Consider the following 25,243-nt stretch of genomic DNA (forward strand, 5'->3'; position numbering starts at 1 on the left):
CATTTCTCTTTAAGAAGCATGATACCTGATTTTGAAGCTAGTAGAACTTGCTTGGGAAGCTGTTATGTAGCGATTTTCATCTTATTATTTCCTTTCCTGATTTTCCCCAAGGCACCTGACATTGTAAAACCACTCATCCTTAAGAGGGTGCTTTTCTGATTTGCACAGAAGCCTGCTGTCAGTTAACAGCGACCCCGTCTCTAGGGCTGAAATGTGACAACAGGTGGTGTTCTGGTTTTTCGGGCATCGTAAGCTGAATTTCAGAGAAGAGAGACCTGAAACCAGTCAAACTGTAGCGGGACGTGAGGTCCTTCCCAGCGTGGGTGCCCCACCTTTGGCTAACGGTTCCACCGTGATGATTTCACTGCTGTTGCCTCTCCCAGCCGATGTCACGGCCACCACCCAGACGCTGTACTGACGATTCCGACTCAGGTTGGGAATTCTGTAGGAAAATGAGTCAGGAGAGGCTTCAAACTCGCTGATCACCTGTGAGAGGAGACATAAATATTCCCACATTCAAGGAGGCAAATGGCACAACGGGACTCCCTAAGGGAACAGTGATTAACACCTCTGTTCCAAGAGACAAGGCACCCTAGCCCTTCTCTAAAAGGCTGGAGCTTCGATACCTACAGAGTCTGCATTGCTCTGGGCAGCGCCCTGTCACACCGCGAACAATTTAACCCTTTAAGTGACGGGTCCTGGCATGTCTGTTTTGGGCTGGGATGGCGTAACAAGAGCCAGGTGGATCATCCTGCTGCAAACAACCAAAGAACGTGCAGGAGATCTGAAACCACTGTCTCAAAGGCACTGCACACCACGGAACGGGGGACAGGAGTGGGTTCCCTGAAACGTGGGAAATAAATGAGACGAGGCCTACAGCTTCAGGGTTTTTACATTTCGGTGAGAGCTCTCAGGGAACCCAGGAGGAGTCCAGCAGCTGCCCTGCGTCGAGGAGACAGAGCTGAGAGACTGAGGGGAGGTGGGGGTGGCTGGAGTCCACAGGACAGAGAAATAACGCTGGAGGTCTGAAGAGGGTCCCCTTGGGTCTTCAGCTGAGCAGGGCTGTGCATGTGAAGACCACCCGAGGCCGGGGAAAGAACCATCACTAGGACTGGAGGGCCCAGGGCCCAGGTTCACACAAGGCTGAGAACCGTGCCTGTCCCCACGGCCAGATTGGAAGCCCTCAAGATGCAGAGGCCATTGGATATTGAACTTAAGGGTCTAATCTTGGGGGTGGGGAAGATTTAGCCCCAGACTGAACGCCATACTGGTGTTGCCTAACTGCTATTAAAAGCAAGATTCAGGGAATTCCTGTTGTGGCGCAGCAGAAACAATCTGACTAGGATCCATGAGGTTGCGGGTTCGATCCCTGGCCTTGCTCAGTGGGTTAAGGATCCGACGTTGTCGTGAGCTGTGGTGTAGGTCACAGACGTGGCTTGGATCTGGTATTGCTGTGGCTGTGGCTTAGGCTGGCAGCTATAGCTCAGATTAGACCCCCTAGCCTGGGAACCTCCATGTGCCATTGGTGCAGCCCTAAAAAGACAAAAAGACACACACACACACACACACACACACACACACAGAGCAAGATTCAAATTGCCACCAAGTAAATGCATCCAACAACAAGAGTCACAAATATTTATAGGAATAAAAATGTCCATTACCCAACTAGGTAAAATTCACAATGTTTGACTTTCAATAAAAATTTTCTAGATCTGGGTAACCCAAATATCAAGCAACCAATGAGCATATAATTGAAATGCGTTGCATCCATACAAGGAGTATTATTCAACAACAGAAAGAAAGGCAGTACTGATACATGCTTGACTTGGATACATCTTGAAAACATTTCAGGATACTAAGCGAAAGAAGTCAATCATAAAAAGTTGCATATTTGTGAATATCTTAGAGGAAATGTCCATAATAGGCAAATACACAGAGAGAAAAAGTAGTTCAATGGTTGCCAGGAGCAGGGTAGGAGAGGGAGAGAAGGGGGAGAGATTGCTACTGGGGACAGGAGTTTTTTGGGGGATGATGAATGTTCTAAAGTTACATAATGCTGGGGGTTGTACAACTATCTGAATATACTAAAAGCCATTGAATTGTACACTTTAAAAGCATGAATTTTATGGTATATGAATTATAACTCAAAAAAGCCATGATAAAAAATTCTGGAAATGCAAAGAAAGAAACAAACAAATGACTCATAAAATATAATTCATTCAATCAAAATTGACCCATAATGGACACATATTAGATTTATCAGACAAGGGCATTGAAAATGTTATTATAATTGCATTATGATTATATTATAACCATAGATATTAAAAGATCTAAATAGGTACATGAACAGTATAAAAAGACCCAAGCTAAATTTGAGATGAGATGACAGTATGTGAGATGAAAAATACACTGGATTAGATTAATAGCAGATTAGATCTTGCAGAAAAAAAGAGTGAACTTAAAGATACATTAATAGATGAAACACAGAGATAAAAGATGCAAAATTTAACACAGTATTAGTGAGCTATGAAACAACATTAAGCAGCCTAATATACATGTAATTGGAACCACTAAGGGCGGGGAAGAAAGCTGGACAGATAAAGATTGTTTGAAGAAATAGTGGCTAAATTATTTCCAAATCTGATGAAAACTATAAATCCAGAGAGGCAAAACTCTCAATAAATCCCAGTCACAAAAAAAAAAAAAAAAAAAAAAAAAGGAGAAGAAGAAGAAGAAAACCACACAAAGGTATATCATGAACAAATTACCTAAAACCAGTGATAGGGAGAGAATCTTAAAGCAGCCAGGGAACAGACATGTTATAAATGGAGGAATAAAGATAAGGAGGAACAAAGATAAGGCTGTCAGCAGACTTCTTGTCAAAGATGATCCAAGTGCTGTGGTCTGAACATCCCCCCTGAGTTCATACATTGAAACTGCCCCTCCAAGGTGGGACCTTTAGGAGGGGATGATATCATGGGGTCCGTGCCCTTACAAAAGAGGCCGAAGCAGCTCCCTTGCCCCCTACTGTCATGTAAGGGTACACTGAGAAGCCTGTAGTCCAGACAAGGGACCTCACCTGACCATGATGGCACCATAATCCCAGATTTCTAGCCTCCAGAACTGTGAGAAATAAGTTTCTGTTGTTTATAAGTCACCCAATCTATGCCATTTTTGTTACAATAGCCTGAACTAAGACATTAAGTGAGAACACAGTGGAACAGTTTTAAAGTATTGAAATAAAAAAAAAAGGTCAACCTAGAATTCTATATTCAGCAAACATATATTTCAAAATAAAAGCAATGAAAAGTCTTTTTAAAACATATGAAAAGCTCAGAGAATTAATCATTAGCAGATACACACTGCAAGAAATGCTAAAGAAAGTTCTTCAGGCAGAAGAAAAGTAATACCAGGTAGAAATATGAACTTACACAAAGGAATGCAAAAAAGTACCAGAAATGACAACTACATAAATATATATATATATATATATATAATTTTTCTTATTTAAATATCATTAAAATATAATTGATAATTAAAAGATAATCACTATGTAGTGTGGGGTTTATAAAATATGTAAAAGTTAAATGCATGGCAACGATTACACAAATGTTGAGAAGGCAGAAAATGGAAGCATGCTATTATTGTAAAGCTCTTAAAATATACATGGAGTCTACAATATCACTTGAAGATAGAATGTGAAAAGTTAAAGAGGTATGCTATTAATCCTAAAGAAACCACTAAAATTGCAAAGTCAGAGTAATATAAAACTAATGAGCCAATGAAACAACACAATGGAATTAGAAAAAAAAATTCAGTCAATCCAAAGAAGGCCAAAAAGAGTAAAAGGGAAACAAATAAGACAATAAAAATGTAGCAAGATTATGGATTTAAACCTACATTGATATAGCTATAATTATATTAAGTGTAAATGATTTAAAATCCTAATTAAAGACAGAGATTGTGAGGCTGGCTATAAAAGGAATGCCTAACTTATGCTGCCAACAAGTGATGTTTTTCAAATATAAAAACCCAAGAAGGTTAAAAATAAAAGGACAGAAAAGCAATTCCACATAAATACCCATTGAAAGAAAGTTGGTGTGGCTCTATTAACATCAGACATAGTAGATTTACGAGCAGAGACTATTATCAGTGATGGATAAACTAATTGTATAATGATAAAGGGACCAGTCCATCAAGAGGACATAGCAATCTTAAACATCCATGAACACAATAGCAAAGCAGCATCCCAAGCAAACACAGAAATTAGTGCTGAGAAATGGGATGCTGCTGTAACGAACACCTAAAAATGTGGATTGGCTTTGAACTGGGTAGAGGCTGGAAGAGTTTTGAGGCTGACGCAAGAAAAAGCTTAGACTGCCATGAAGGGGCTGCTCACAGTGATTCTGATAAGAGCTCAAAAAGAAGAGAGGGGAGCTGGGAGAAAGCCTCAGTCTTCTTCAAGAATAATCCCGAACAGAATGCTGGTAGAAATGGGGGTGGGAAGGCCATCTTAGTGAGGTCTCAGATGGAAATCAGGAACGCGTGGAGTTCCCGTCACGGCTCAGTGGTTAACGAATCCGACTAGGAACCATGAGGTTGTGGGTTCCGGGTTCGATCCCTGGCCTCGCTCAGTGGGTTAAGGATCCAGCGTTGCTGTGGCTGTGGTGTAGGCTACACTGTGCAGCTACAGCTCCGATTCGACCCATAGCCTGGGAACCTTCACATGCTGCGAGTGTGGCCCTAAAAAAGCAAAAGTAAAATAAAATAAAATAAAAAATAAAAAAAAAAATCAGGAACATGTTATGGACAATGGAGAAAAGACAATCCTTGTTCCAAAGAGGCAAAGAACCTGGCAGAATTGTGGTCCTGTTCTAGAATTCCGTGGAAGGTAGTAGCTGCTAGTGATGAAATCAGACATTTAGGCAAGGAAGTTTCTAAACAAAGTGTTGAAGGAGAAGCTTGGTTCCTATGGGCAGTGGTAGTAAAATTTGAGAAGGGAGACATGCATTGAAGAAAGAATTTTCAAGCAAAAAGGAACTTGAACTTAAAGACTGGAAAATTCTCAGCCTATCCATGTTGCAAGGAAACAGAGGTACAGACCGAGTAAGGGACTCACTGAGGTCACAAGTGCCAGACAAGGGTGAGCAGAGGCTCAAGCTGGATGCTTCTGATCCAAGTCCAATGCTGCCTCCTCATACTCCATGCTACCAATTACAAGGGACCAAACATATGAAGGACTTATTTGTACCCTCGTGAGCTGTTAAGTAAACCTTATGTAGGTCAGGAGGCTGCATAAGCTGCAGTACCAGCTCTGCGATTAAACAGGACACAAATGTTACTCTACTTCCTGACTGCCATAAGACCGATGCTGCTGGAATAAAAAATGCCAGAGAATTTCTCACTGTCAACTATTTAATGCACAGGTACCTAGTAACAGAGGATTACAGGGAGATTACGGAACTCTTACACGAAGTGCTCAAATGTGCCAATACCTTGGGGGGGGGTGTGTGCAAGTGTGGGCCTCTGTATTCCACCTGCCCCTGCGTCCACCAATGCCCCCCCCAAACACCAGCCTGATGTCTTTTTAGAAAATCATAGGAAAAATTAATTCCTCTAAAAGTTCAGAGTAAATTTGGCTTGTTTCCTGGAAAACTGAGGAGATAATCCCAAGTCTGTGTGTACTTGTGTGCTGTAAAGCTCGAAGGCTGTGGTGCTGCCAAATTAATTTTACAAAGCTTAATGATGTGCAAATTATAACAACTGCTCTTATTGGAATATTCAGTGTCAACAGAGCATTAAAATATATTTAAAAAATAAGGATTTTCGGAGAAGGGTACACAGCTCTTAGTTAAAACTCAATCCCTATCCTGCCTGTAAGGTACAATTGGTCCTTATTTACTTAATTTTTACCTGAAACATGAGGCATAGCTAAAATCAATGATAAAAATATGATTTCTTAAGCAACCATATTTGTCTCACCATTTATATGGAAGATTAACCAAAAGCTGAAGTTAAAAAGGTTTGTTGATAGAGATCCCCCAACTGGAATGACCTTTCTGTACAGATTAGGACGGGAAATAGGGGTCAGGCTCTTTAGGGGTTCCCACTGGCTATTTGGGAGAGTCAGTTGCACTGGTGACGTTGCCTCTAATGCTACACGTTCCCCTGATGACTGCCATAATTGGGCACCACTTTCTTGTCTCAGTAGAAAAGCAGGCAGAAAATTGAACAATTTAAACCATTCAAGAGTTGATTCGTTCGGTTTCTCTGTAACCGGATGTTCAATGTGACATTTCCTGTTATCTTGAAGCTTTAGCAACGGCCTTAAGAGGGGCAATAGTTCCAAAGATGCTGGATCTCTTGCCTTGCCTGAAATATGAGATCTCCTTTGCAGGGGTTTCTGATGCTAATGTGCTGACTGTCATCCATCTGGGCCCCAGGAAGAGGGTATTTCTGTGGAGAGCTGTCTGCCTGCATTCCCACCCCTGGGTGGGAGGGGCCTTTGAGCTCACCAGAGAGGTGGGTGAGTCACACCTGAGAAGGTTGAAAGCTAGTCTTAGTGGCCAAGGCTAGCTCTGCTCACAAAAGGAGAGAAGGTTAGGCTGGGACCAGCTGTCACTTGCAGGTGGTTGGTTAAGGATGCTCACACATGGATCCTGCAGGGGAGAGCAAGGCTGGCTGTCTCCAGACGGATGCCCATACGTGTGAGATGCCTCCACTTGTGGGGTGGGGTGTACTGAATGTTTGTTCTGAACAGTATTGCTTATCTATAGGTGGTGTTTCATGCGTCCATTGCTGACAAGTTCAGGAGGTGGTAACAGGTAAGAGAAACAGATGGAAAAAAGATTCATCAGAAGCTCATTCAGGGCAGTGCAGCAAATCTATGGTGTTTAAAACCTTCTCCCCCCACCCCTTTTCTTTTCTATTTTGGCTGCACCTGTGGCATATGGATGTTCTGGGGCCAGGGATCAAATCTGAGCCACCGCTGTGACCTGAGCCCCAGCCTAGCAAGACGGGACCCTTAACCCACAGTGCTGGGCCAGGGATTGAACACATACCACTTCAGAGACAATGCTGGGTCCTTAACCTGCAGTGCTGCAATGGGAACTCTCTTAAATCCTTCCTGAGCATTAAGCTTAGCCAAAAATGCTTGTCCTGAGAAAAGGGGGGGGGGGGTGAATACTGCCTCCTTATGAAACATTTCCCTCAAGTTTTTATATGATGTATAATAGCACTGACTGTATTTATATTTCCTCAATTTTCCTTTTATTGGCTATCAGATTTTCCAGCACAAGGTCTGCATCATGTTGAAGCTGATCTCCTAATCTGCCTGCACTCCACTATGTGGTACCACATCCCAACTATTGGGAATGTTCAGTGAGAGGGATTGATTTTACTTCCAGATTTTCCTGACACTTCAGGTAGGCTGATCCTTCAAAGACTCTGAAGCATTAAATGAGCGAGGAAGGATAGACTACAAAATAGAATAGAAAATAACAAAGTGGAGCTTCTCTCTAAGGGCAACAAGGTAGGAAACTGTAGCATAAAGAAAAGCAAACTCCCCATACAGTTTCTTAGTGAGTCAATATGGCAACAGGAGCAATGTGTAGGGAGGGGAGAAAGACACTTTTCTCTTTATTTAAATATCTAAATATTTAATTTTCTTGCGGTCGATCTTTAACTCTCTAATCTCATCCTTTTCAGAGATAGGACAGAGATATTAGCCCTTCTAGAAGATTTTATTAAGCCTAAAATATGAATTGACCTTGAATGGACTACTATAGTTGCGATAAACACTTGCTTTAGGGGAAGGCTTAAGTGTTACTTCATGACCTGTGGAAATACAAAACCAATCAGCAACAAGAAAGCTCTGATGCCAGGCATATGAATCCTGTAGGCTCGGTTGTTTTTTCTTTTTTGGTCTCACCCAGAGCATGAGGGAGTTCCTGGGGATTGAACCTGCACCACAGCAGCAGCCCAAGTCACGGCAGTGACAACGCCAGATCCTTAACTTGCTGTGCCACGTGAGAACTCTGAAGCTCGGTTCTTGATGGGAAATTCTATCCTATGGTTCATTTTTAATTCTGCTCTGTGCCAGCATGACCATTTGTGGACTGGCGTTGCCGATTATTCTATGCCTGTCTTCAATTCCTGTTAGTCAGTTGAGCAAAGAGTCTGTTCTTTCTCATCTAAAAATTAGTTAGGAGTTAAGAACCTACTGCAGTGGCTTGGGTCACTGCAGAGATGTGGGTTTGATCCCCTGCCTGGCCCAGTGGGTTAAAGGATTCGGTGTTGCCGCAGCTGCAGCACAGGTCACAGGTATGGCTCCGATTCAATTCCTGGCCCAGGAACTTCCATGTGCCATGGGTGCAGCCATAAAAAATAAATAGAACAATTTAAACATGCTGATTCTATTAGAATCCACAGTTAATTTTATGTTGATTTGTAATCATTCGCAACTGAAATTCTCTAAGTGGAAACCAGGTGATTTATTTCTTGGCCCATCAGAGTTTCCTGAATAAGAGGAACGGGACTCCTCTTTAGCTGGTGTGTCACCTAACACACCATAGTTTTCTTGAGGGAAGACTTTGGTATTCCTTCGAGACAGATATTTAAATTATAAAATATGTACGTGGTTTACCTACTGAGCTATTGCAAGTATCGTGCTCACCAGTGGAATGTTGATGGTGTTTGCTGGGGGAGGCAGTTGGGAGGCAGTTGGGCTGTTATGCCAGCAACACTACATTGGCACTGTGGAGGCTGATGTGTATGGAAGTCCGCATATGATGAGGTTTGACAGCAGGTATAGGGCACCTGGGGCCAGCCCCATAAGCCTGCTGGACTACAGCGCTCTCCTTCGGGCCGTGGTGAGCAGATTTACGCACAAGCTCTAAGTACCATGCCAGGTAATAGCAAAAGCTCCTAAGCAGTTGCCGAGTTTGAATTCACAGACATTTATAGAATTCAATTCCAGTGTGTAGATTATAAGGTAAATTTCCTCCCCGAGGAACACAATAGGGTCGTGGTTTGGCAAATGGCAGGTTAATCAAAATACGCTGTCTGACAAATTCCTACTAAAATCTAGAAATAAAGTCATTTGCGTTCTCATCCTAAAATTGTCCTTGCCATAGTCAAGGGCACAGATTCCTATTTGTAAAATGCTTAGGAAAATAAATGGAAACTTCACGCATATGTTTTTTTTTTAAAAATATGTCTAGCAAGTTTTTTTTACAAGGCTTCTGACATGTTTGCCTCCCTAAAATTGTACCAGCATGGAAAATGCCACTAAGAGTATACACACCTTTCAACACCCAAGCCAGACAGCTCAGATTGCCAGCATCTGCCTTTCCGCGTCATTGCTTTAGGTCTGCCGGGTGGAGTCATGCATTTCTGAGGAACTGGCCAGCATCTTCCCCCAGAGAAGGTAAAGCTTGCTTGGAAGGTTGGTCTCATCCTAGTGCTTCAATGTTACCTTGTGGAAAGCCTGGGAACAGCATCTTCTAGGCCAGTTTTCACTCTAGAATTATTCTTGTCTTGGGGTGCTGGTGTACTATCCTTCCTTTCATGTCTAAGACACTTTTACCAGTAAATAAGATAAAATTAGCCACAATGAGCTACTAGAAATGTTCTTTAGTAATTTCTATAAAACGAGATATTTACCCAGTCGTGGCCGAATCCATTTCCAGATCCCTTTCGATACTGAGCTCAATGGATGAACGTGCGAAGCCTTCTTTAATCCCCTCCAGCAGGTGCATACTTGCTCATTGTTTATGTGCCCTTTATGGCCCTTACCCTGACTGCACTTTGTGTGACTTATCCCCCAGGGATCCTAGGTCAGACCATTGCAGGGCCGGGACCTATGAACCACTCATCCGAGTGGACTGAGGAAATGCCTGTTGTCTTAGGGAGCTTAGTAATGACCTAGAATTTATTTGAATACAACAGAAAAAAAATGTGGAGGGAGTGACTATGGAGCTGCAGGCTGCTCAGATCAAATTATTCAGCATTTCTCATGGATATTAAAAGAATTCCACTTTAAAAAATTTCAATTAACTTTTTAATGAAAAACTAATTCTATCAAAGCTTTAACGTCTAATTATTAACATCCCATTAAAAAAAAAACTTGACTGCTCTGATTTCGTAGATGGAATGTTCACAGCAGTGATTAAAAAAAATCCTCCCCTAAAGCGGAATAAACAAAATGATAGCTCTTTTAATTATAGGGCAATGACACTTGTAGGATCTTTCTGGTTAGTGGCAGAGAAATAGCCTGGGTTACATGAAGAAGAATAAGCAGTTAGCTGACTCAGTTTAAGATCGGCCTCTTTCTAAAATATCTATGTATAATCTGTTTTGATCTGATTGCCATTTTCTTTCACTATTTTCATCTCTAGAAGAAGATAATATAACATAAAGATCTTCCGAACCAGATAGACTAAGACAACCAGTTCCCACAGAAAGAACAGCACATTAACGCTACTTGTTTCATCAATTTTGCTGGTTTTCTCTGTGCTTTATCTAGAGCAAGGTAGTGCCTCTGCTATGAGTGGCTGTGGGCTACTTCTAAAAAAGACTTTCAAACATATTTTATCTTTTGGCCTCCCCAATATAAAAATTACTGTTATAATGTTTTACAAAATGAATTACAGGCGATATCCAGAAAAAGCAGGAAAGAAACTAGTTTCTCCATGTTATTGTTTAGAATCAGGACCTCGTCCAATGAGACAGACTGACGTTTCAGGAGCCTACGTTTCCCAGTCTCTTTGTAATCAAATCTCCCTCCTTCACCACAGTTTTGGCCCATTCCTTCTCCGTTGTCATGCCATCTGCCATGCCCATCATCTCTCTGTGGAAGCGCTTTACTGATCTCACTTGATTGCTATCACCTACTCAACAAATTTTGTGCAGAACTGGATTAGCCTTCTATAATTTCTCACATATAGGAAAGAACTCGTGAGAAAGGCTATTCTTAGTAATAAACGTCATCTGGGCATAATATAAGTTTTTTTTTTTTGGGGGGGATGGCCACTCCATTAAGTCTTACTTGAAAAAGATTTTGATGCCATTTTTCCCCTTTGGTAACACCCCGTGTCTGTATTAAATACCCCAAAGCCAAAAGACTGGATGTTGACAAAGCTGGAATCTCCCAAATGCTCCAAAAACTAGGTCCAAAGCCAGACTGTGCAGTGGCAGTTTAGCTGCAAAATCGGTTAGGCAATCTTGTGAGACTGGGCTTGAAGAGATTTTCAGGGCTTGTTTCTGTACAGAAATTCCATTTGAATATATGCTCCTGTTTCCCTTTGTTCAGTAAAGTACAAAATTGGGCTTAGGATTTTAAGCTTCTTTCCCAACCTCAGCATATGTGTCACCTGCATTTTGACCACGTGTAGCAATGGGACAGCTTCACTTAATGCTCAGTGAAAGCGAATAACCACTGATGGTGACTTCCCAAAAATTAAGAGAGGAACTGAGCAGAAATACTGAGCAGTTATTGGCTGGTTCACTGAGGACAGATAAAGAACTAGGTTAGAGTTCCTCATCTTTTTAAAGAACTAGGTTATCGAAGATAACATATACTTCCTCTCACTCCCCAAGAATTAGAGTCTAATAAATTGCAGTATGTTGCACATTTCAGCATAAAACATCAAAGCATATTGAGAACACATTTCATCAGATCTGGCCTTGAAATAGGGAAGCTTCAAGAATATTTCTAAGGAAGATTCAAGAGTATACGTCCCCAGAATTTTTACAGGACCAGAGTTGGTTTTCATGTGCCTAGATGCAGGCCTGTCTCAAGGAAACTTTTTAAGGTTTTTCCCAATCATATGATTGTAGAAAAAGCTGCTGAGCGCCAGAGTAAAATTTGGTTAATCACAGGAACATAGAGAAACTCATATATGCCCGCCACAGAGGTACCCAACGAAGATTCACTGACGCGTGATGAATTGCCCAGATGCAAGTGGTACATGTCTGTGTATTTGGGGGCGATTTTTAGCATCCCCGTAACTTTCAGCTTTGCCATTACAGGAGGAGGAGATCCATCAAGAGGTCGTTTAGCTCGGGCCTGGGAGAATGATTTCCGTGTCAGCAGTTCAAAGCACAGGCGTTTCAGCTAAATCCTCCTGGGATGGAAAGCATCCCAAAGTGTACAATGCACTTTCCCTGCCTTATTAAGCAGAAACTTCATTATACAACTTAACCGCTACTGGGTGACTCACAGCCGTCATCCTTAAAATTTAATTCGACATGACATTTGCTGCACATCCGCTGTTTCAGCACAATTCCAGGATTTCCAAGGGCCTAACAGTGACTAACTGTGGTTGGTTCTTGTACTTAAAAAACTGACATGCCACTGTGGGCACCCAGCTATGCTCCCATCTAACAGCAATGCAAGAGATCGTGCTTACGGCAAAGGGAAACTCAAGATCAATGCTGAGGCTCCCGAGGGAGACGGAGCCGGCCTCCTTGGGGAGGCAGAAGGTTGTCAGCATGAAGAGCCCGGAGCTGAGCTCAGACTCCTGTGGGCTGTAGACCCTGTCTTCACCTTGCCAAGCTGTGTGGTCCTGGCCAGACTGCAAACTCTCCGTGTCGGTACCAGTACCAGCACCAGGAAGGGAATAATAATGGCCCCCACCCCCCTGCATAAAGGCGTCATCGGAATGGGTGATAAAAGCAGTGTTTTTAAAAATGTGGGTCATGGAAGAAACTTAGTGGACCTGACAATCATTTTAAAAAAATAAAAGAGAGAAAAAATCCAATAGAACAGGAAATATCCAAAGTCCATCACGCGTAGTACACGTAAGTTTTGTTTACCAGGTTTGTGTGTGTGTGTGCGTGCATGCATGTGCGTGTGTGTGTGTGTGTGTATGTACTGGAGTGTGATCATAACATGCGTTTCCTATTGTGAGTAACAAGCTTGGAAACCACAGGCATAAAGCATTTAGTACCTAGTGTCTACAATACGGCAAATGCTCTAAAATGTTCGAATAAATAATATGGCATATAAGCTGGACCTTAAGAAGGAACATTTTTAGATGGGCAGATGAGAGTGAGAGCCTCAGCATTGACCTTGAGTTTCCCTTTGCCATAACCACGATCTCTTGCATTGCTGTTAGATGGGAGCATAGCTGGATGCCCACGGTGGCATGTCAGTTTTTTAAGTACAAGAACCAACCACAGTTAGTCACTGTTAGGCCCTTGGAAATCCTGGAGGACCCAACACACACACACACACACACACACACACACACACACACACACAGAGCACACGCCATGGCTGAGCTACTGGATGGAGAAAAGTTAGTAGCATGGGAGACTGGACAGTGGCTGGAACTGGGTTGTGGAAACCCGTACAGGTTATCGTGAGAATTCTGAGCTTTTTTGAGATTCAGAAGGGAGAAGTCATCCAAGAAATGTGCACAAGGGAATCACACGGTCAAGCCCAGGACCTGGAAGAGTAACTCTGAGAGTGACGGGAGCTGCGATGCGTAGTGGAAAGGCTTCTGCCCTTGTTTGGGTCCCGGCCGAGGACTTGACCCAAGGCAATGACGGTGGGAATGAAAGGAAGGGAGAGGGCTAAAAGGGTGCTGCAGAGGGAAGATCTTCATGGCACAATGTCACTCTGCAGGTGCTATTTCCTCTGGTCATAAGACCCTTTCATCAGATGAAATGCTTCCCCGCCTGCAAGTCAGGGCTGTATATGTGTCCTGTGTAACAGTCTCTGACCCAAATGTTTGAGTAACATCCCCTCACCTGGCTCCTGTGTCATCAGTGCTGCCCATGTCCGTTGTATCCTTTGCCACATCACACAGGGCAGTGACAATCTCTAGTATTTTCTAACCTCCTTAGAACTCGGAGCTCCTCTGAGAAGACACTCTGTTCTTGCCATCGCAGCCCCATGGCTGTTATCAAACCTGTTCTCCAAACGTTCCCGTTTGCCCGTCGTCTGGATTTGTGTTAGGATTGTACTTCCCAGTTCCCTCCTGGTTGAGGGAAGCTGTGTGATGGATTCTGGCCGAAGGTACGTGCTGGAGCATTTAATACCTATGTCAGACCCTGCTCTGCCTTCCTTTCCCTTTGCCATAAAACCTCACCCTTCCTGGAGGGGAGAGAACATGGATCTGACCTACCACCAACTTGCAATGGACATGAGTGTGAGAGAAAAGGCAAGCTGTCTGTTGGTGTAAATCACTGAGGTTGTAGGAATGTTTGTGACGCAGCACAACTCGGCTTCCCCTGATGGATACACCTCAATCAGTACCTGGCTCGGCCCTCGTTGGAGAGCAGTGCTCTACCTAGATCTGCTGCGTAGATGAAGAAATGACTTGGTAACCAATCAGATAATGCCTGGAAAGGGCAAAGAAGAGTCAGAGGTAACCTAAGGCATCTGGTCAGAGGACAAAGGCACTTGATAGATCATCAGCTTAGCTGGGAGACAGGACGAGACGGGGTGAGAACGAATTTGCTTCTGGACGTGGTGGATGGGGTGGGGTCTCTAAGAAGACTTGGATGGTAGGCAGCTGGCCATACGGGGCAATTTAGGACGGATTTGTTCTCTGTCAGGGTTAGAGAGAGACATTTGGCATCTCTTCACTTCAGATGACAGTGAAGTTTTGAGGATGGATTCAATCACCATAGAGACAGGAAAAAAATATGAAAAAGGGTAAAGGAAGAGAAGTCAAAAATGCCTGCCTTTCAGGGTGGGGTGTTGAGGGAGGGGGAGCCGCAAAAGAGAAAGAATAAAAGGACAGTGGACGCTAAGAATAAAGAATTTAAAACAAATAACTGTAATAGCATGTGGTGGTAAGACTTAAAATGGGAAGAGCATGACCCCTTGTAAAGAGGCCATGGAGTTTTGCAACCAGGAGGTCCATGCTGACGTCAGCATTAGGAAGGGCATCACCGTAAATCCAGGTGGTCACGTTAGACGCTCCTTGTCTGAGTCTGTTCTGGCACCATTCTTTGAGATTCCTGAGCATTTCTTGTTCTCTGAAGCCACTCTATCTTGCCCTCAGCCCCGCCATGGTACTAGGAGATGCCCTTTTGGGAGGGTTTGGAGGCAAATACACATCTGCTACCTTGGCTTGAACCGCGTCTGGACCTGGTCGAGGTGACTTTATGTGCTTCGCAGAACTTAGAAATGACGAGTGAACGAGCAAGAGTCTCACTTGCTCATTCAGCAACATCTACGGGGCCATACTCTCTGCAGGAACTGGATAACATTATCCTCTGAAACTGGACTGATGGATATGGATCACAGCTCCTTGATATAATGTTTTAGCGCTTCTGATTTATATTTTATTTTATTTTTCTGGCCATGATTATAACATGCAGAAGTTCCCGGGCCAGGGACTGAACCCATGCCACAGCAGTGACCCCATGAGATCCTTAACTGCTAGGCCACCAGGGAACTCCAGGCCTTCCAATTTTTATTCTTCATTCACGAGAAGTTTGTGCTATCTAATTTCACATTTCTATGTCCATCCCAGCTTAGCTACGTAAAATAGACCACTTCTACATCCTCAAACTCATGTACGCTATAACATTTCTCAGTCTGCTTTTACGTAGGGAGGGTTGTTAGAGAGGAAACCCAGCTTAGCCGCTTTCTGCCTGGACCTTACAAGGCAAACCCACTTCCTTGGATTCCTGTTGCTTGTCCTGGTGTATGAGCTGACCATCCAGACGACTGTGGGTGAAAATGAATAGCCATGGTCCAAAACGTGGGTGGATGAGATCCTGAACCTTGGGGATTTTGAGGTTTCGCTCTGCTCGGGGAGGCGGATGCCTCATTGCATTGGTGGGCTGCTCACAGCAAACGTGCTACTTGGAGATGACCTGTCCTGAGACCCATTGACAGTTTCCGGTCTGGGAACCTGCAGCATTTCCTATTCTAATGCCTTTCACCAGGCAGATCTGAGCGCTGCCAGGAAACAAATGCCTCTCAGCCGACAACGTGTTTTACATATGAAAGAGCCCCCGGGTCTGGAAGGAGGTCCTTTCCTGAGGAAGGGAGGTGAATCCAGGATCCTCTGAGAACACCGGCAGCAGCAAGGAGGTCGCTGAGGGACGCTTATGAAGAAGATTAAATTACAGAGTATGCTGTGTCCTAATTTATCCTCTCATGTTCTACATTCGACTATGAAGTCATTTCAAAGGAGGAAAAAAAAAAAATCAGGAGCAAGAAAAACAGAACTCACACTGCCCTCTGGTGTCTCCTTAGTCACACAGGCAGAAATGCAAAATCCTCAGAAAATGTCACGGCTTCCAGGTTTCTGACTTAAAATTAAATTACAGTTTGGGCTTAGTGGATGCAAACCACTCCGCTTAGAATGGATAAGCAATGAGGTCCTTCCATACAGCACAGGGAACTCTATCCAGTCTCTTGGGACAGACCATGGTGGGGATGCTATGAGAAAAAGGGTGTGTGTGTGTGTGTGTGTGTGTGTGTGTGTGTGTGAGAAAAAGGGTGTGTGTGTGTGTGTGTGTGTGTGAGAGAGAGAGACTGGGTCACTTTGCTGTACAGCAGAAATTGATACAACACTGTAAATCAACTATACTTTAAGAAAATTATCAAGAATAAGAAAATGCATTTATTTATTTTTGTCTTTTGTCTTTTTAGGGCCACACCCATGGCATATGGAGGTTCCCAGGCTAGGGGTCGAATCTGAGCTGCAGCTGCCGGCCAACACCACAGCCACAGCCATGCAGGATCCGAGCTGCGTCTGTGACCGACACCACAGCTCACGGCAACGCTGGATCCTTAACGCACTGAGTGAGCAAGGCCAGGGATCGAACCGGCAACCTCATGCTTCCTAGTCGGATTCATTTCTGCTGCGCCCCAACGGGAACTCCCCAAAATAAAAGTTTTAAAAAATCGATTACAGAAACTAAAGATGGGGGGAATCCTCCTTTTCAGTAAGTTAATAGTTTCTTTTATTCACTCCATGGGAAAAAACTGAGTAGTAGGTGGTATTTTTTTATTTTAAAAACAGGTTTCGCAGGAGAAATCTCTGCCCCTCACACTCAATTTTGCTGTCAACCTACAACTGCTCTAAAAAATGAAGTCTATTAAAAATAGGCCTCATGCTCTGAAGTGATGTTTGAAATAGATGAAGAGCAAAGTGGCTCTAGAGATGGAAAGAAGCTTCACGTTACGGAGGACCGCTCTGGGGTCCCCAGTGCTCCTTGCACAGCTTAATAAGTGGTGCTTCCCGGGAGGTCACAGGCGCCTCGCAATAATGGTATTTCTAGATCTAACTGTGGTCCAGAGACAGCACAGAGACCCGTGCTATCAGTGCAAGACATCAACGAGGTGAGAAATTCAGTTACTGACCACTTTTCTGACTGACTTGGTCTCGCTCCTGGATTTTCAGGAAGGTTCTGGTTGGAAAGCTTCTGGATGTGGAATTCCTTTATTCTGCACGTGGAGACACTGGAAATCCCCGGCCAAATATTTATATTCCATCCTACAGACTGCTGGATCTCGGGTTTAGGACTGTAACTCCTTTTTTTCTAGGATGTGATTTGTAGGCTGGGAGGATGGAGACTAAAGGGCGCCCGAGATCCAGCCACGCCAGCTCGCTGGGCTCAGCCCCAGTCACTCAGACCAATTCCCAGTGAGCCAGGTTGGGATTTAGTTTGGAGATAAACAGCCGATTGGGAAGACAGAACGGGAGCGAGCTGCTCGCACCAGTTCCCTGCGCCAGGCTGGTCTCTCCCTAGCCGGGTGGAGTCTAACGAGCAATTGTGGGTCCTCCAGTGCATAGGTGAATGAATGAATGAATGAATGAATCCAAATAAAGAGGCAAGGGACAGAACCTTATGAATCAACCATAATAAAAAATTAAAAAATAAAAAAGGAGCAATTCAAATTCTAGTGAAAGGTGGGCACACTTTGAGCAATAATTTTGCCTCTCTCTGGTGAGTTCGATGATCCGTGAGGGCTGGTGTCAGAGGACCGAACCCTGCACAGGGGCCTCGCGAATGGCCTGAGGGGAGGAACACGGGCACCCGGCCTGTAATCTCAGGGCCCTACACGGCTCTCCGGATTTCGATGGTGGCATCTGACGGTGCGTTTCCGCGGGTGAGAATGAACGGCATGTTTGAAACCAAGTAAGGAAGTCACACCAAAGTGCGGAAACCCAAACTGAGCACATGGCATCTAAGTCCTTCCTTCGACTCCAGAGATGCCACTGCGGACGTATCAACGCAGAACGTACGCCGTTTTCAGCAGAAAGATGGGCCTCCGAGTCACGCTCGCCCCCCCAGTCTCCCCGCCCTTCATCCTCCTTCCTGTCCATGGTGCCATCGGGGCGCCAGGTCCCCTGCGGACCCTAGACTTGAGAAAACTTCATTTTCAATACAAGATGGATTTGTAACTGAGTTTAGGAATGTCATGCGGCCTCACAAAGGAAGGGACTTCGGACTCACGCGACAACACGGATGAACCTGGAACACGTGATGCTTGGTGGAACAAGCCAGACACAGAAAGACAACACAGCGTAATTCCACGGCTAGGTATGAGGTTGCTGGACCAGCCAAATTCACAGAGGGAGAAGGCAGGGTGGTGGTTGCCAGGGGCTGGGGTGGGAGGGTAGGAAACGGGAGTCAGAGTGCAGTGGGTTCAGAGCTGCAGTTTTGCAAGATAACAAGCCTTCTGGAGGTGGATGTGCTGACGGCTGAATGTTCATGAATGTTCTCAGTGCCACTGAGCTGGACACTAAACCATGGTACACTTTATGTCATGCCATTTCACTGCAATAACACCATAGCTAATTTGTGTTTTCACGCCACAAACACTCATTGAGTGGTTATGCCTGTCAGGTTCTGTGCCGGGAGCTGGGAGATGATAAAGACGGAACTGGACAAAGTGCCTACCTGGGAAAATGCCACAAAAATTTCTATGAAGACATCATACATTTTTTTTTTCTTTTTATGGTTGCACCTCAGCCAGGGGTCAAACTGGAGCTACACCAGTATCACAGCAACACACGGGATCCAAGCCACCTCTGTGAGCTATGTGGCCGCTTGCGTCAACGCCAGATCTGAAACCCACTGAGAGGCCAGGGACAGAACCCGCACCCTCACAGAGAAAATGCTAGGTTCTTAACCCACTGAGCCACATGGGAACTCCAGACGTCATAATGCTGATGAATCATTTTTGTTTCTTTAAAATTGCCCTTTTGGATATGCTTTTGTTTGTTTAGAAACAGTTTAACTCTGTCAGTGGTATTCCTTGGTGATCACATGAATGATAACAAACACTGTACTTTGAAATACGTACAGCGCACTCCAACTTTTAATTCCTTTGCAATTGGATTAAGACGACTATCATACTTGTGAGGGTCCTAGATTCTTTTTTTTTTATTTTTTATTTTTGCTTTTTAGGGCCACACCCCAGGCATATGGATGTTCCCAGGCTAGGGGTCCAATTGGAGCTACCACTGCTGGCCTACACCACAGCCACAGCAACACCAGATCCGAGCCACGTCTGTGACCTACACCACAGCTCATGGCAAATGCCTGATCCTTAACCCACGGAGCAGGGCTAGGGACCGAACTCACGTCCTCATGGACGCTAGTCAGGTTTGTCACTGTTGAGCCACAACGGGAACGCCGAGGGTCCTAGATTCTTGCTCAAGGCCTTCAATTCTAGCACAAGGGGTCTGCCTGCTGCGCTGCCCCAGTGGGAGATGGGCAGGGAAGGAGGGTGGGGCGGGAGGCAGGCAGCATGACGTGCATTTAAGGACAAGTCCAACAGCAACATCGCTGGGGACTGCCCACTGACTATGCACTGGGGCCTCTGCGTTTTGACTGGGACAAGCCCGCCGGCAGTTCTGTGGGAACGCTCCCTCTCAGTGATGATTCCAGACAGCTGTCTCCCTTGGACGGATGCAGAAGTGGGTGTGCGCAGGAGGTGTCAGGAGGATGCTGCTCACTTGTGAGAAAGCAGGGGGAGAGGGAGGCCCTGGAAGGCCCGCGTTGGCGGGAAGCAGGAGGAGGAGGTCCCACCCGGGCGCTCCCTTGCGGAGGATGCTCGGGGCGCTGGGGGAGGGAGCGACTTACTGTGGGGTAGGGGTGGGAGCAGAAGACAGTGTACTTCCGGATGATGCCGTTGAGCTTGAGGGGCGGCAGCCAGGACACGAAGACCATGGAGGCTGAGGCCGCGGCCGCCTTGACTCCGGCCGGAGGACCTGGAACTAGAAGAGCCCAGCATTCAGCCACCGCGAGGGCGCCCCCCCCCCCCCACCCCGGGGCCTCTGTGCAGCCCTTGGAGTCTCCACTGCAGCCTGGGTTGTGCCCCCTCCATGCCCAGGCGTTGAAGCCCTCGCCCGACTACCCCAGAACGTGACCTTAACCCGAGATGGACTCTTAACAGCGGTAACTGGGGTGAACTGGGGTCCGCGGGTGAGCCATGGCCGGCATGGCTGGTGTCCTTGTGGGGAAGGGGTGATGGGGGCACAGAGATGCTTGTAGAAGGTGCGACGACACGGGGAGCAGACGGTGTCTACCAGCTGGGACAGAGGCCTGGGACAAACGCTCCCTCCTGACCCTGGGGGCGGGGGGACTGGCCCTGCTGACACCTTGACCTCGGACTTCTTGGCTCCAGAACTGAGAGGACATGTGCTTGTTGGTGACCCTTCCCCCCGCCATCTGTGAGCTTTGTGGCGGCTGCCCCGGAACTGACACAGGGTATCTCTGACCATGTGACCTCTGAGCCCCTCCTGGGGCATGTCCCCCAAGAGCCCATTTTAGCAAGAATCCTACTAAATCAGTCGAGCCCGAATCCCCACAATATGGGGTCACCTATGCTCTCTCACCAAGGTCCTTTCTCTCCTCCTCCTGGTAATACCGGCTCATTGGAGCCTGCCTCCTGCAAAAGCCCTGAGGTCGATTTAACCAGACTATTCCTCACCCCTCACCCTCTCAGGCATTTTTCACCCCGGGACCCCACCCCGCCCTCCATCCCTGGCTGTGAATCCCCCCCTTTGCCTTGTCGTATTCAGAGCAGAGCCCCCTCGCCCTCCTCTGCGGCAAACCCTGTGGCAGCCGTGCCTGCGCCCTCCCTGGTCCCTAAATGAAGTCAGCAACAGGTGCCATCAATCACTGCTTCCTCGAAGGGACGAACGCGGTGAGTGAGTTCAAGTCCCTGTGTTCCTGGGCACCGTCTCTACCTTTTCAGTCGGTGATTTCCTGCCGCGGAAGAGTAGGGAATTTAGCTTCTCGGTCATTCTCGAGTCTGCTACGGTGGCTTTGAACAGGCTGGGGTTACAGCTTTTGCCTCTTGAGTTTGACAAGAACCAGGGAGAACTACCTCCGTCCCCAGAGACCACTCGTCCGCGCCTCAGACACTCTGTAAGGGCAGCTCTCTTTGGCTCAGGAGAGGCACCGAGACATTTTTCATGAGTATGGATTTTTGGGTCAAAGATTGATTCATGGTTCATTATAGACCACAAACCCCCATCTGCAAATCACCGAAGAAATGCTGTGGACACCTATGAAGCACAATTTGGGAAGTGAGATTGAACAGAAGCGCCCTTCCCCCCATCCCTTTATTTTCCATGTTGAAGGAGGGGGGGCTGGTGGAGAGACCACCGGATAAGGAGGAGCCTGTTAGAGCTGCCATGAGAGAAGCTCTGAGGCTCTAGCTTTGGTCCTCACTATTCTGGCCGTGCAGGTAAAAAGAGCTTCCCTGCTGGCTGGAGACCTTGAAATTCAAACCAATGCCAGTCCCTTGTGAGCCCCTGAAGGGAGCTTTGGATGTCCTCCTGCTCCAATAACCACGTGACTTCACAGTAAATATTCTTGGAGTTGAAAGTGGGTCTGATAATTGTCACCTTGACTCTTCTAGGTCAAAACAACAAAACCAACAGCTCTGGTGAGAGTTAACTTAGGATGGGCATGGTTATTTGAAAACATAAAATCTCTGGATCAGTTTGACAAGTCCCACCATCAGCAGAAGGTCTAGAAAAGGGGACACACGTGAGTTTAGATGAATGGGTCCTTGGGGACAAGACACCGTTGTCCCGAAGATGGAGAGTGTTTATGCTTAGTTTCCTAAGGCGAGGGCATGGCCAAGACACCCACCACCTCATTTGGAGCCACAAGGGCTTGGTGTTGAATTAACAACACTGCAGGTGGCGAGCTTCAGGAGACAGAGGCGACAGAGGACAGTGAGCTGGGGCATTCGAGTCATCAGGTTACATTTCGGTAATCTGGGGTCGATTTGCCATGTTCTGCCAATTTCTGCTCAATTACAGCAGAGTGACCCAGTTCGATGTATCTTAGGACCATCTAGGCAGACTCTGGTGGCTTTCATGGATTTCTGGCCATTGTGGAATGAACTTCTGGCTCCAGATCTGATGTCTGGATTGAAGAAGGCAGCTGCTAAGAACCACGTCTTCTACTTTGCCCCCAGTTTGCCCAGGCACCCCCCTCCGCACACAGATGCTCAGATACCTGACTCCCCGCATCGCCGCTCGAGCTCACGGCACCTTAGATCCACCCTGTTCCAAAGGGGGCTTGGCCCCCCTCTGCCCAGCCTCCCTCTTCCCACCCCCTGTGGCAGGAAACAGCACAGCCACCTCCTCGGATGCAAGGGCGGGGACCTCCTCTGTCTGCCTCCCTCCCTCTGAGAGGGCGTGGAGGCTGGCGTGCCCTCCAGACCTCCGGGTGGACGTGTCAGGTCAGTGGCCTAGACCCTGTTTGAGGTCCCTGGATGTGGCGTGCCTCTCCCATGCCAGGACCTTGACACGCGGTGACCAAGAGCCTTGGGCGCCTCCTGCCTGAACCCGTGCCCACCCTCCGCCTTGTCCCTGGCGGTTACTCATCTCTCACCGTCTACCGACCAGTGCTTTCTAGACGAAGCTTTCCTTGTCACTGGCCTCGAGGGGTCAGGACTCCCAAGTTCCCTCTCTAGACTCCTCCTGTGACACCTGTCATAACTCACTCAGGGTGACTGGCACATACCCGTCTCCCTGAGCAGCCTGCAGGCCCTGCCAGCGTCTCCAGGGCCTGGCCAGTGCCTGGAACATACTGGGTCCTCTGAACAGCGGTTCTAAAGGAGCCCAGTGTGGCAGGCAGGATTCTAGCATAGAGCCCGTGACCGCCACTCTCTGATGTAGCCCCGCGTCATTACTCGCCCTCGAGTGTGGGTGGTGCCTGCCACCATGATGCAGGGATTGCTCTCACAATCCGGCCACGTGGTGTGGCAAAGGTGGAGGGAGTTTGCAGACAGAATTCAAGACCTAATCTGTGACTTCAAGTTCGTCAAAAGGAGGGTGACTTGGGTGGGCCTGACCTAATCAGAGGAGCCTCTTCAAGAGGGTCTAGAAGCCGGGGACGGAGGGAGATTTGAGTTGGTGCTGAAGAGCAAACCGCCCTGCTGTGACCCCGTGACTGTGTGACCTGCTGGCCCCATGGCAGTGACTGGTGGGCAGCCTCCAGGAGCTCAGGGCAGGCTCTCGGCCCTACAGCCACACAGAACCAGATCCTGCTGGCCCCAGCGAGCTCGGGCAAGGCCCCGGCCTCAGGTGAGACTCGGGTCCAGCTGCCACCGTGATTTCAGCCTGTGAGACCCTGGCGGGAGCCTGCTAACCCACACCTGGCTGCTGCCCCAGGGAAGGGGTGAGATCTCGGATTTGCATGGTTGGAATGTGCAGTTTGTGATAACTTGTCACATGACACAGATGGGTCCATATACAGTCAGGCCACCGAATAATGGATCTTCGCGTGTGACATCAGCGGCACGGTTCTGTGAAAACACCGCCTCCATCTGAAGGACGGCAGAGGTCTGACGAAGCACCGCACAGACTCTTGGGTCGGCTTCATTCTGTCATCATTTTTCTGGTCTTGGTGATCAGTCAGAGGCAGGTGCTTGTGTGGTGTGTGCAGTGTGAGAGTGTGTACAGTGTGTGTGCATGTGTGTGGCGTGTGTGATATGCGTGCTTTGTGGTGTGCATGTAGTGTGTGTGGTGTGTGTGAGGCATGTGCTGTGTGAATGTGTGCATAGTGTCTGATGTGTGTGCTGTGGTGTGCTGTGTGTGGGCACACCCACGTGTGTGCATGGGACCCACCACAAGAGCCAGATGCGCCTGGGCGCAGACTCCACAGTGGCCACAGTGGCTTCTCTGAGCCGTGAGCGGCCAAGAAGCTGCACAGACGCACTCACAGCAGCAGCTGTCACTGGGCCAAGCACTGCATGCAGGCTCCTTTCCTCTCCCGTTTCCATGAGACCCCGGCCTTCTGTCCTTGGCTCTCACCAGAGCCGTGGTGGCCAAACAGTCTTTGAGGCAGACAAACCCTTTCAAGTGTCACGTGTGCTATCACATGCAACCCCGGGGAAGCGCAGTGGCTCTTCCCAAAGCAGAGCGGGGAGGGGGAGCCGCCCGGGGTCTCCTGATGACCCCTGGGCACCTGGAGGCCCCTGGAGCCCTCGGAACCCTAGGAGAAGGACTGCAGGAAGGGAGCTTTGAATCCACATGGTAGAAGGCGCCTAGAACTTGGTCTGTTGTGCCGCTGGTGTGGATGCTACTGCCCAGAGCATGTCATGGCCCTGCTGGATGCTGGGCCATCCTGGGAGCCCAAGCAGTATTGATGTTGATTAATTTGATCAGCAGGCTTTCCCATGGCACACACAGAGCCTTCAATGTCTCCTGAAAGGCTGCACTGCTGGTGGTCAGCAAACACACACACACACACACACACACACACACACGAGTCCATCACTTTTAAGGTGAACCAAGGTGCAGTTACATTATCACCTAAAAGCACACCATCCATGCCTGCAAGAGAATGGACAGCGCAAGAGATGAGTGGCCCGGGGATTCAGAAATATACTGATGTCTGTTTTTCACCTACCCTTGGCTCTACTTTCAGATGTCCCACCAATGAGGTGGTTAATCGTGGCAAAGAGGGATCAAAGATCAAATAGCACACCTCCTGCTGGCCTTCTTCTCACAGCTTACCTTACAGAGCTTCATGTATTATGCAAATATTTGCACTTAAACACAACGGTTGCTACTTATCCATATAGAGTGTTTACTTTTGCAGAAAACCATCCAGGGCTGCCGGCAGAATGAAAATAATCATTGGAAAATTAATAGATGGTGTGTGTTTGTGCTCTATTTCCCCGTGGCTCTGCTCAGATTATATTCTCAGCAAATAAAACTATCTTAGGATTTCACAAATGTTATGGAATTCAGAATTAGTTGTCTGGTGTTCAAAAAACAGAAAGCTA

General features: G+C 46.8%; 1 protein-coding gene across 7 annotated transcripts in view; it reads right to left on the bottom strand.

The window, feature by feature from the left end:
* Window positions 1-25,243, bottom strand: part of DSCAM (DS cell adhesion molecule) — a 744,988-nt gene that overhangs the window by 68,096 nt on the left and 651,649 nt on the right. For all 7 annotated transcript variants that reach the window (XM_084992175.1, XM_084992177.1, XM_084992176.1 and 4 more), the window contains 2 exons: window positions 20,071-20,204; window positions 333-486 (listed from right to left, as the gene is read on the bottom strand). In XM_084992175.1, the coding sequence (XP_084848301.1) occupies window positions 333-486; window positions 20,071-20,204 (288 nt within the window). The remainder of the gene's footprint in view (window positions 1-332; window positions 487-20,070; window positions 20,205-25,243) is intronic.

The sequence above is a fragment of the Sus scrofa genome, chromosome 13 (genome assembly GCF_054392235.1).
Source record: "Sus scrofa isolate SSC_HxYL_T2T_F1_AM1 chromosome 13, Sscrofa_HxYL_maternal_Yorkshire_Landrace_v2.0, whole genome shotgun sequence".
Lineage (NCBI taxonomy): Eukaryota > Metazoa > Chordata > Mammalia > Artiodactyla > Suidae > Sus > Sus scrofa.